The following is a 13,579-nucleotide window of genomic DNA, read 5'->3' as shown; positions in this document are numbered from 1 at the left end:
TGAATTTTGCTAGGTAGGAACCTGCTGGAAAACTGCTTCTGTATTCTGGCGAAATCAAATTATCGCCCCCCACACTTTTTGCCAAAATATTTGAGACCATAATTAACCTTACTAAACTTCTGACTGACAAAAAAATATGGATTTAGACAAGGCCGTTCCACAGCTGACATCCTCACTGTAATCTCTGAACATACAAAGCAGGAGAGGGTAGAGCGGTGTCTAGACATATGTGGACAGCTTGCGCGGGAATGCTGATCATGACCGGGTATGGCATGAGAGTCTCCTCAGGAAAATTAAATCATACGGTAATTAAATTCTTCTTAGATAAAAGAAAAATCCAGGTTGATGGTCGTACAATATGATATAAATGCAGGAGTGCCTCAGGGGTCTATCCTTGGACCTCTATTGTTCCTAATTCGCTACAAAATTACCTATGAGATGGGTATATATGCTGATAACAGGAAAAGAAATGAACACATATCTAAAGAAATGGTAAAAACACTAGAGGATGACCTCCAATCTGTAGTGGAATAGGGACAAAAATGGATGGTCACATTCAATGCTGCCAAGACTAAACTGGTTTTCTTCAATAATTACAAGAAACCTTCTCTGCCACCAATAACAATGGACCGTGAGAGTACATCTTTCAAACTGCTTAGCCTAACAGAGCTGCTGCGAAGAAGGTAGGCTCTCTCTACCGTGCTAGAAAACTACTAACACCTGAAAGTATCCTAAGGCTACCATTTGCCCATATATGGAGTATTGCTGTTACATTTGGGCTGGTGCTACTAGTCTCTCGCTCCTAGACAAGGTTCAAAAGAGAGTTACCAGTCTGATAGGCCCTAAGCTTCAGCCTCTGTCCCATCGACGAAATGTTGCATCCCTCTGCCTGTTCTACAAGTATTTTAATGGTGAACTGCAGACACTAGTGCCCCCACGACGTAGACAAACCCGACAGGCAGCTAAATCCCACCCCCACACAGTAGAGATCCCTAGATGTAAAAGATCTTTCTACTCCAATAGTTTCTTCCCCAACTGTACTGACATGCAAAAGTTCAAGTGTAATGTGAACCGACATCTTGCTGCCCAAATCCCAACATAGTGCCCCAGTAGTTGTTGCCCCTGATAGTCACCAAAGTGACAATGTTTGGGGTGAAGATGTAAAAAAAAAAAACTATTCCGGTCCCTGTTGAGTTCTGTGCCGTTTTAGGAAGTCCCACCTTTTGCCTTCTCTCTCTTATTAACCTGAGGTGCCTCATGGGGGAATACCGACGGGGCTACCCAGGTACTTTTTGCAGGTCAAAGTGCTCCTTCCTTGGGGGCACTGACTTTTCAATCCCACTTTCCGACCACAATTCTTGCAGTGTGAGAGAACTAAATAACTCCAATCTAGCTAGGAGGCAGGAAGACTCCTGAATCACGACTGTGAAGTACCCTTTGTCGAAGCAGCAGTAATAGTAGTTCAACCCTAACTCTTTTCAACAAACTACTTGTTTTATGTGAACAACAAATCACTTGACTAAACCTTTCTACAACTAGCAAACTCCAGTTCACTCCTGCTGCTTCCAGCTCTTCCCATTCCAGTGCCTGTAGCCGTTAAGGCTACCTGTTCCACTGCCTGTTTACATCAGGCTACCTGTTCCACTGCCAGTTGACGTCCACATACACATTCCATTCTAACATCAAGCAGCCCTGTACCTGTCACCTGGTTATCTGTACACACTGTCACCTGGTTGGAGCATATGTGTACGCAGTAACCTATATTTGTTGGAAATGTTGCGAGAAGAGGATCCTATTGTGCAAGTCTTCAATAACATTTGGATCGTAATAGTACATTTGAAATATGCCAATGTTGAGTCAAGAGTTGTAAGAAAATAATTTATGTTGTTGAAACAAATAAATGTAAAGCAGATACCCGATGAGGCCAAGCTATGAGTTGTCTGATTTAAGTGTGAAATTATGAAGAATTGTCTTTGTAATGCGGAATCAGCAATTTTTTTTTATTGATTTTTTAATTATTATTTCTAGAATAAAACTTTTTGAACAAAACATCACTGTTTTATACTTTAAATGCATCCTACATTTTGTTGGTGAAAATGCAAACGTCTCAGTTTTTTATATAAACGTGTGAAGATCAAGGTCAATCAGTGTCGACTGAATGCTGTTGCTTTTCTGCCTCAAATTTTCTCGATTATCCAAACAATACTTTTAGCAATGCTAAAGTATTATACTTCTGTTTTACGTAGCAATTTCATTGTTTCCTGCTGCGTAAAACAGATAGCTAAAATTATTTTTGGTAACAGGATATTTTATTCAACTTCAAATGAATCCAGCAACAAGAATGTCATTGCATTGCAATTTGCAAACATTGTCCAGTTACATTTAAAACAGCTCTGGTAAATGAGTCACATTACTATTTTTTTCAAGAAACAAGAGAGAGAATGGATTGGGCGAAGGAGAAAGAGAGGTTTGGACAAATGAAAGAAAATATAGCAAGAGAAAGAGGGAGAGATATATTTTAATATAAAGATGATACACACACACACAAATTACTACAATTATTACAATTTGCAATTAATTCACCAAGTGATCACTTGGTGAATTAATTGCAAGTTGTAACAATTAAAATGAAATTTTTACAAATATAATTCAATCCCCAAACTGAGGAATATTTTCGCATATATTTTATTTTATTGAAAAACTGATCATAAAAGATTGATAACAAGGTTTTAAACAATAGCAGATTTTATTTGTAAATTATTTTTTTTTAATATTTAATTCGAAAATATAAAAAGTAGAATTTGGACTTAATCCATTTTGAGTGCAGCAGTTTGATTCTCCTTTGAATTATTTTGGTGTCGATTGTTCTTAGTATGATTCGAATTGTGCTTATCAGTTGAGGATTTCTTCTGAGAATAAGTCTTCCAATAAAAGTCTCCAAACAGAATTAACATCATGAAAGAATTGGCAGCAATAGCAAGAGCGAAAATCAAAGGATAATTACACTCTATGAAGAGCAATTGCAGGCTATGCGTAATTACAGTTATAAACTGGACCTGAAAAAACAATAAAAAAAAAACCCATCAAATATTGCATTTAAAAAAATCATTTCAATCATGCTTTATATTCATAATATTCAATATTTTATTTGAATTATATTTCAATTCTTAATTTTCTGAATCAATTATTAATGAAACCCGATACTCATTGATACTCCCTCGACCCAGGACTGTGCCCTAATAAACAAAGTTTCTGACAGCATAGATACAGCCCTTTTCCCCGACATTAGCGCACAAGTGCATGCATTTGGTGACTTCAATGTCCACCACAGAAACTGACTTGGATTTTACACAAACGCAGCTGGTACTACAACACGTAACTTCTCTATATCTCATTCCCTATCACAGATCTATCTATCACGTTTCCCCCGACAAGCAGCTAAATCCCACCCCTTCACAGTAGAGATCCCTAGATGTAAGAGAGCCTTCTACTACAGTATTTTCTTCTTCAGCTAGACTTTGGAATTCCCTTCCGGGTCCCTGCTTCCCCGACTGCACTGACATGCAGAAGTTCAAGTGCAACGTGAACCGACATCTTGCTGCCCAACTTCCTACACAGTACCCCTGATGCTTATGTCCCCGATAGTAGCCCCCTACAACAAAGTGGCAATTTTTTTTGGGGTGAAAATGTAAAAAAGATGAAATCAATTCATTCAAAACAATTTGCATAGAGGGAGTAAAATCTGACATCAAAGCCGTGTTGATCAATTACTTCTGGAGATCTGTTTTAGGGGCTGGCAGTTTTACTTCGGGCTTTCACAGAGGAATCTCCGTCTCAGTTGTATACTCAGTTGTACAGGTAAACACCCTGCAATTTGCACAGGAAGGGCTTCAGCTTCAGTGTAGACTGGGGCAACTGGATTGGTCCTGCCTGGAATTGCTCTACCTAGAATCGCTCTTCCTGGTGGTGCATGCCCTAAAGAATACCAATGATGTGCATCTCCAGCCTTTGAGATCATCAGAAGGGCATTCAAACACATGCTATTTGAGTTAATATTGAAAACAAAACAGTTGACCTTGGCAGGCTAAGTCGAATAAAACATTATCCTGCGTATGTGTAAAATTAAAACATTATCTTTTGCGTATGTGTAAAAATTAAACATTCAAAGTACCCGTCTGAAAGGATCCAAAAATGATCTGTTATCTATGGATATTTAATTTAATTGAAATCTAAATGGAGTCTAAAACTCTTTTAGCATGTTCTGTGCATCAATATCTGCAGCTTGAGTATCCACTTGATCTTGTTAAGTTTTTTTGCTTTGATAACTTAGTTCTCTTGGGCCTTGATTGTAAGTAAGTTGTAAGTAAGTTGGTCATAGAAACACTTGAATGATTAGTGAAAATCATCGTTCAGTGCATAGTCACCACTTCAACACCCATCTCTCTCTCAGCTAAGTCTGCATTATCTTGCCTGGATCTTCTTGCCATACTATTTTTATTTTAGCTCATCTACAAATTTCAAGGTATAAACACAGCAAGGCGAACATTATCATTTTTAATATGTGAAAGGGGTGGGGACTATTTTTGGATATAATCATGATATAGAAAAATGCAATAAATAAACAAGAAAATGTAAGATGTCATTTTGTAATATAAAAGTGAAAATAGTTGTCTTTGTTTATATATTTTCTCTTTGCTGGACGCTGCTATCTTGCTTATATTAGGTTGGTGCAAAAATAATATCGTTTTTTGACATAATGTCATTTTTTATCAGTTAGATATACGTCAAACAACAGATAGGCCCAGAAGCTTGTCAAGACATGGAGCTTTTCCAAGACGAGAACCATTCATTTAAATTGAGGTGTCAGGGCGATTATGTTGAAAGGAGAGAAGCTTGGTTTTCAATGCATTAAAATTAACCAGCCATATTATCCCCATTTTTCCCCCCAGATTTTGTGCAGACAAATGAAACTTATAACAATGACGAAAGCGTTACTGAGGTTGCCACTTCACAAAAATAGCCCATGAGTGCTGAATTAGAGCAGAATAACAAAATCTATAACTCGTTTGTCATGATAAATAATGAAATCCAGTCACTTGACTACTGCGATAGTGGCATCACTGATATAAGTGATAATGATAAGTGTATTCTACAGCAAAATAAAACATTGATAATTATGTAACTATGATAAGTGTATTCTTATGACGGTTACCATAATGTAATTCTTGTTGGGTAGGTCACCATTTTGGCGGGTCCACTTTTTGGGGAGTCGTCGAAATAAAGTAATCGACCTAATAAGGAACAAAGGAACTTCCAAACGAAACGGTTTTATATTCATTTCAGCGTACAAGTGGTATCGGGTTATAGAAAGTTTGTGATTTTCATTTTTGTCCACTGACTCTGGAACCACTCGCGTCTCTGTCTTTTTTTTTTTTTGCTTCCAACACTTTTTGTATGTCTCTTTCTGTCTTTCCCACCAGGGCTGTTCTCCGTCCTGATTGGTTACAACCTCTTGTTACAGTTTTGAGGATGGAAGGAAGGACGGAAGGGTAAAAGGGAAGAGTGGAGAGAAAGAGACATGTAATGGAGAAATAGTAGTCTTGGCTTCACTAAATTCTAAAGTAGAATATTATATTGATAATTATGTATTACATTCTACAGCAGAATACATTGTTGAAAATTATTTAAATATAATAAGTGTATTCTACAGTTTATGCTACAGCAGAAGATATTAATAATTATGTAACTATGATAAGTGTATTCTAAAAAGAATATAACATTGATAATTATGTAACTATAAGTGTATTCTACAGTAGAATATAACGTTGATATAACATTGATCAATATGTAGCTATGATAAGTGTATTCTACAGCAGAATATAATGTAGATAATTATAAAACTATGATAAGTGTACTCTAAAAAAATATAACGTCGATAATTATGTAACGTTGATATGTGTATTCTACAGCAGAATATAACTTTGATAATTATGTAACGATGATAAGTGTATTCTACAGCAGAAAATAACATTGATAACTATGTAACTATGATAAGTGTATTCTACAGAAGCATATAACATTAATAGTTATGTAAAAATGATAAGTATATGATACAGCAGAAGATAACATTAATAATTATGTAACAATATTAAGTGTATTCTACAGCAGAAAATAACATTGATAATTATGCAACCATAAGTGTATTCTTCAGCAGAATATAACATTAATAATTATGTAAAAATGATAAGTATATGATACAGCAGAAGATAACATTAATAATTATGTAACTATGATAAGTGTATTCTACTGCAAAATATAATGTTGATAATTATGTAACTATGATAAGTGTATTCTACAGCAGAATATTACGTTGATAATTATGTAACTATAAGTGTATTCTACAGCAGAATATAACGTTGATAATTATGTAACTATGATAAATATATTCTACAGCAGAATATAACGTTGATAATTATGTAACAATATCAAGTGTATTCTACAGCAGGACATAACATTAATAATTATGTAACTATGATAAGTGTATTCTTCAGCAGCATGTAACGTTGATTATTATGTAACTATAAGTGTATTCTATAGCAGAATATAACATTGATAAGTATGTAACGATGATAAGTGTATTCTACAGCAGAATATAACGTTGATAATTATGTAACGATGATAAGTGTATGCTACAGCAGAATATAACATTAATAATTATGTAACGATGATAAGTGTATTCTTCAACAGAACATAACATTGATAATTATGTAACTATGATAAGTGTATTCATCAGCAGAATGTAACATTGATAATTATGTAACTATGATAAGTGTATTCTACAGCAGAATATAACGTTGATAATAATATAACAATATTAAGTGTATTCTACGGCAGAATATGACATTGATAATTATGTAACTATGATGAGTGTATTCTAAAAAGAATATAACATTGATAATTATGCAACCCTGACAAATCTATTCTACAGCAGAATACACCGTCGATAATTATGTAACTATGATGAGTGTATTCTACAGCAGAAGATAATATTAATAATTATGTAACTATGATAAGTGCATTCTACAGGAGAATATAACGTTGATAATTATGTAACTATGATAAGTGTATTCTACAAAAAAATATAACATTTGTAATTATGTAACTATGATAAGAAAATTCTACAGCAAAATATAACGTTGTATAATTATGTCACGATGATAAGTGTATTCTTCAGGAGAATGTAACACTGATAATTATGTAACTATGATACGTGTATTCTACGGCAGAATATAACATTGATAATTATGTAACTATTCTATAGCAGAATATAACATTGATAATTATGTAACGATGCTAAGTATATCCTACAGCAGAATATAACGTTGATAATTATGTAACAATGATAAGTGTATGCTACAGCAGAAGATAACATTAATAAATATGTAACGATCATAAGTGTATTCTACAACAGAATATAACGTTGATGATTATGTAACGATGATAAGTGTATTCTACAGAAGAATATAACGTTGACAATTATGTAACTATAAGTGTATTCTACAGCAAAATATAACGTTGATAATTATGTAACGATGATAAGTGTATTCTACAGCAGAATATAACGTTGATAATTATGCAACAATATTAAGTGTATTCTACAGCAGAATATAACATTGACAATTATTTAACGATGATAAGTGTATTCTACAGCAGAATATAATTTTGATAATTATGCAACAATATTAAGTGAATTCTACAGGAGAATATAACGTTGACAATTATGTAACTATGATAAGTGTATTCTACAGCAGAATATAACATTGAAAATTATGTAACGATGATAAGTGTATTCTACAGCAGAAGATAACATTGATTATTACGTACCTATAAGTGTATTCTACAGCAGAATGTAACGTTGATTATTATGTAACTATAAGTGTATTCTTCAGCAGAATATAACGTTGATAATTATGTAACGATGATAAGTAGAATGTAACGTTGATAATTATGTAACTATGATAAGTGTATTCTACATCAGAATACAACGTTGATTATTATGTAACTATAAGTGCATTCTACAGCAGAATATAACATTGATGATTATGGGACTATGATAAGTCTATTCTACAGCAGAATATAACATTGATAATTATGTAACTATGATAAGTGTATTCTACAGCAGAATATAACATTGATAATTATGTACCTATGATAGGTGTATTCTAAAAAGTATATAACATTGTTAATTATGCAACCATCATAAGTGTATTCTACAGGAGATTATAACATTGATAATTATGTACCTATGATAAGTGTATTCTACAGGAGGATATAACGTTGATGATTATGTAACTATAATAAGTGTATTCTACAGCAGAATATAACATTGATGATTATGTAACAATATAAAGTCTATTCTACAGCAGAATATAACATTGATAATTATGTAACTATGATCAGTGTATTCTACAGCAGAATATAATGTTGATAATTATGTAACGATGATAAGTGTATTCTACTTCAAAATATAATGTTGATAATCATGTAACGATGATAAGTGTATTCTACAGCAGAATACAACTATGATAATAATGTTACAATAAGTGTATTCTACATCAGAATACAACGTTGATTATTATTTAACTATAAGTGCATTCTACAGCAGAATGTAACATTGACAATTATGTAACGATGATAAGTGTAATCTGCAGCAGAATATAACGTTGATAATTATGTAACGATGATAAGTGTATTCATCAGCAGAAGGTAACACTGATAATTATGTAACTACAAGTGTAATCTGCAGCAGAAGATAACGTTAATAATTATGTAACTATGATATGTGTATTACATAACAAAATATAACATTGATAATTATGTAACTATGATTAGTGTATTCTTCAGCAGAATGTAACGTTGATAATTATGTAACTATTATAAGTGTATTCTACAGCAGAATATAACATTGATTATTATGTAACAATGATAAGTGTATTCTACAGCAAAATATAACGTTGACAATTATGCAACTATATTAAGTGTATTCTACAGGAGAATATAACGTTGACAATTATGTAACGACGATAAGTGTATTCTACAGCAGAATATAACATTGATAATTATGTTACGATGATAAGTGTATTCTACAGCAGAATGTAACGTTGATTATTATGTAACTATAAGTGTATTCTTCAGCAGAATATAACGTTGATAATTATGTAACTATGATAAGTGTATTCTACATCAGAATACAACGTTGATTATTATGTAACTATAAGTGCATTCTACAGCAGAATATAACATTGATGATTATGGGACTATGATAAGTCTATTCTACAGCAGAATATAACGTTGATAATTATGTAACTATGATAAGTGTATTCTACAGCAGAATATAACATTGATAATTATGTAACGATGATAAGTGTATTCTACAGCAGAATATAACATTGATAATTATGTACCTATGATAGGTGTATTCTAAAAAGAATATAACATTGATAATTATGCAACCATCATAAGTGTATTCTACAGGAGAATATAACGTTGACAATTATGTAACGATGATAAGTGTATTCTACAGCAGAATATAACGTTGATAATTATGTAACAATATTAAGTGTATTCTACAGGAGAATATAACGTTGACAATTATTTAACGATGAAAAGTGTATTCTACAGCAGAATATAACATTGATAATTATGTAACTATGATAAGTGAAAGATGCAGTACGCATTAATGTTACATTCTGCTGTAGCAGAATGTAACATTAATAATTATGTAACGATTATAAGTGTAGTCGACAGCAGAATATAACATTGATAATTATGTAACGATGATAAGTGCATTTTACAGCTGAATATAACATTGATAATTATGTAACTATGATAAGTGTACTCTAAAAAGAATATAACATTGATAATTATTCAACCCTGATAAATGTATTCTGCAGGAGAATATAACGTTGATAATTATGTAACTATAATAAATGTATTCGACAGCAGATTAAAGCGGTGATAATTATGTAACTATGATAAGTGTATTTTACAGCAGAATATACCGTACAAGATTTTGACAATGGTAACAAGAAAAATGACCGCCCTTAAAGAAAGCCAGAAAATGTATGCCATACATAACAGAAGTATATACGGGTAAGACTTAATCTGAAACTTAAGGGACAGACGAGTTGTCCAAATGATGACTTAGACCATCATATACAAACTTGCTGAGCATAGTAAGAGTTAAGTTAGACATTTAGCCAACCCTGTCGCAAACAACTTTGCAGAAGTTTCCAACCCTAGTAAAAGTTTTAGTCACTATGACTATTTTAATGAAAATAGAGATTGGGAAAGGAATAGCTTAATATTTGAAGTTGCATTGGCTAAAAGTATAGCTGACATGGAGCAATGCATGTAATGCACCTTAATTTTCACAAATTAATTGTTAAATGGCATTACGTGTAACATCGTTTTACTCTTTCTGGTGAGGTGCTATGTAATCACATAATTGAATTGCATAATATTTTATTTATATTTTATTTTTAAAATTGATTCTAAAACTGAGCAAAGAACCATCAGTATTTTCTCTATTTGACAACAGACTATTGTAAGCTATATACGGAAAAAGGGAGAAGAGAGATTTGTTTATTTTTCTTATTGTATGTGTGAAAAAAGTAAATGAAGAAAAGGAAAAGAAATTCTATAAACAAAAGAAAGATAAAAAGGCAGACAGCTGTTTAGAAGAGAAAGAGAGGACGCGTTTGTCATGCACATGTGAAAACAAAAATGTAAAAAGAGAGAAAGATGCAGTACGCGTCTGAAAGAAAAAAGCGCTGTGAAGGAGGAAAAAATTGGGTGGAAACTGTTGGAAAGGGGCACTTGACGGCGAGAAGGAAGATGACAGCAATATGGCAAAATGCTGCGGTACCTTTCAGGGGTTATGATATGAAAGAAAGAAAAATCCAAAGAATAAAAACAGCAAATTTTTCGTTGTGTTTTAAATGGGACAAACAAAAATAAAATGAATAAAGAAGTAATGAAGAGGAAAAGGGAATAATAAGAAATGGAAAATATGTGTCGACCAGCGTCAATAATGTAAAGATACCAACAGTAAACAAACCATGCGTGTGTGGTCCCTCTCTGGTGCTGCATGTGAGATGACGCCACAAAAAAATAGAGAAGAAATGTTGAATATAAGGTGTGTAAAGGGCCAACGTTGCCTTCACATTTTTGCCAAGTTTCAGAAAAATTCATAGGCCAAAAGTTATGAGGTAAAAAGTTTCATATTTTGTAATTTTGGGGCATTTGTGACCACTGTTGAGCTCCTGAGAACGCCAAATCCCAGTGAAAATGGACAAATAGTACAGTTTCACGCCTTAAGACATGTATATATAAACCACTATATAGACACACATATCAAGTTTTTGAGTAATATGAAAAAAGAGCTCCAAAAAGGCATTTTTTTTTTTTTAGCCCTATCAGTCCCAGAGGGATGCAAACCAGAATTTTGCCAGGGTCACCCATACTGAATTTATATTAAGAACACTAGCCTTCACATTTTGGCCAAGTTTCAGTAAATCTAATGGATGGATCAAACACTATTGGGCAAAAAGTGTCATTTTTGGCCATTTTGTTTTTTTTTACCTCTTTTGAGCCCCTGGGGACACCAAATCCTAGTGTAAATGGATACTGGTGCAGTTGCAGGCCATAACACATGTATATTTGAGTATGGTGAAAAACCACTATATAGTCAGATATATCAAGTTTTTGTTGAGAAATGTACATCCATCTCAAGTATTTTTAAGTTGTTTTTCAGAGAATCCTTAAACCTTTTTTCTTGGTTTATGTTGTGATCTTTTACACCTATCTATCTCGCCATAAAACAGTTGTTTAGGAAGTCTTTCATCCTCCATCCTAACCAAGTGTCCAGTCCAGCACATCTGATTTTGAATGATTTTCATTTCTATACTAGTAATATTTAATTGTTCAAGAACTACAGTGTCAGGCGTTAGAGTCCTCCAGTTAATATTAAGTATTCTCAGAATACAACTTTGATAAAACCTTTCCAATAACTTGAGATGCCTTCTATACATTGTCCAAGTCTCTGACACGTAGTGATAACGCATTTTTCATAAACACTTAGTTTTGTTTTTGATGTGATTGCTCGATCTGACCACACACGTTTCTCTAGTTTGCCAAAAGCAGAACTAGCTTTGGTAATTCTGTGATTTATCTCAACATCAAGCACCTTTACTCAGATATACAAAATTGTCCGTGACATTTAACTTCTTACCATCAACCAAGATGGTTGCTTCAACATATGGCATTCCTATAGAATGGAGAATAACATGTTTTCTTCAGGTTGATGAGAAATCCAAAAGCTTTACAATCTTCTGTGTGTCCACTTCTGAATGTGAAACAAGGTCTGCATCATTTGAATATAAAAGTTCAAGAACAAGGTTCTGAAAAGTTTTTGACTTTCTGTTGAAACGTCTTAAAAATGAAAGATGTATGAAACCGAAACTTCACCCCAACATCGTAATTACCTGCCTGTACCAGCATCACAGCGAAATATTTGGAAAATAATGTAGGAGAAAGGATATCACCTTGTTTCTCACCGTTTTCAACTGAAATTGGATCAAACAGAGATCCATTAAAGTTCACTTATATTATGGTGTAACTGCTAAAGCAACTCAACAAAACTAGTAAGACAGCCTAGTTTTCTAAGAATGTTCCAAAATGCATTGCGATGGTATCAAAAGCTTTTGTCAGATCAACAAAAACTTGATACAAAGGCAATCGCTGCTCCATACTTTTTCCAATAGGTGTAGCATAGAAAATATCATGTCCATTGTGTTGCAGCCAGATTTGGGATTATAGAGGGAGAAATCCATTTTAGCAAATGCGTGAACAACATTGTTGCTAAAACCTTTCCCACTGCTGCAAACAAACTAATGCCTCTATAATCACCACACTCAAATTTTGATCCCTTTCCTTTGGAATCATTATTGCATCAATCCAATCTTGAGGGATAATATTATCATGCCAAACAGCAACGATGAGTGCATCGACATATGCTATCACCTCCAAATAGCAATAATTCAACAGGCATCACCTTAAGTCCGGGTGCTTTTCTGTTATTAATGTGCTTTTGATCTCATCAATGCTTGGATCTCATCAACAAGCTCATTTTAAGAGAGACTATCAATAACTTATCATTTCAAGAGAGACTATCAATAACATCATTTCAAGAGAGACTATCAATAACTTATCATTTCAAGAGAGACTATCAATAACTTATCATTTCAAGAGAGACTATCAATAACGTTTCATTTCAAGAGAGACTATCAATAACTTATCATTTCAAGAGAGAATATCAATAACTTATCATTTCAAGAGAGAATATCAATAACTTATCATTTCAAGAGAGAATATCAATAACTTATCATTTCAAGAGAGAATATCAATTACTTATCATTTCAAGAGAGACTATCAATAACTTATCATTTTAAGAGAGACTATCAATAACTTATCATTTCAAGAGAGACTATCAATAACTTATCATTTCAAGAGAGACTAT

At 33.1% G+C, this 13,579-nt stretch overlaps 1 protein-coding gene across 5 annotated transcripts in view; it reads right to left on the bottom strand.

Moving 5' to 3' along the window:
- Nucleotides 1-2,669: 2,669 nt before the first annotated feature.
- Nucleotides 2,670-13,579, bottom strand: part of LOC145256502 (very long chain fatty acid elongase AAEL008004-like) — a 462,810-nt gene continuing 451,900 nt past the window's right edge. For all 5 annotated transcript variants that reach the window (XM_080115480.1, XM_080115499.1, XM_080115471.1 and 2 more), the window contains one exon: nt 2,670-3,056. In XM_080115480.1, the coding sequence (XP_079971606.1) occupies nt 2,808-3,056 (249 nt within the window). In that variant the 3' untranslated portion in view covers nt 2,670-2,807. The remainder of the gene's footprint in view (nt 3,057-13,579) is intronic.

This window comes from Euprymna scolopes, chromosome 3 (genome assembly GCF_053919585.1).
Source record: "Euprymna scolopes isolate OS-2025 chromosome 3, ASM5391958v1, whole genome shotgun sequence".
Classification (NCBI taxonomy): Eukaryota; Metazoa; Mollusca; class Cephalopoda; order Sepiida; family Sepiolidae; genus Euprymna; species Euprymna scolopes.
The sequence above is the reverse complement of the archived record's forward strand: the minus strand, read 5'-3'. Positions and strand labels throughout refer to the sequence as shown.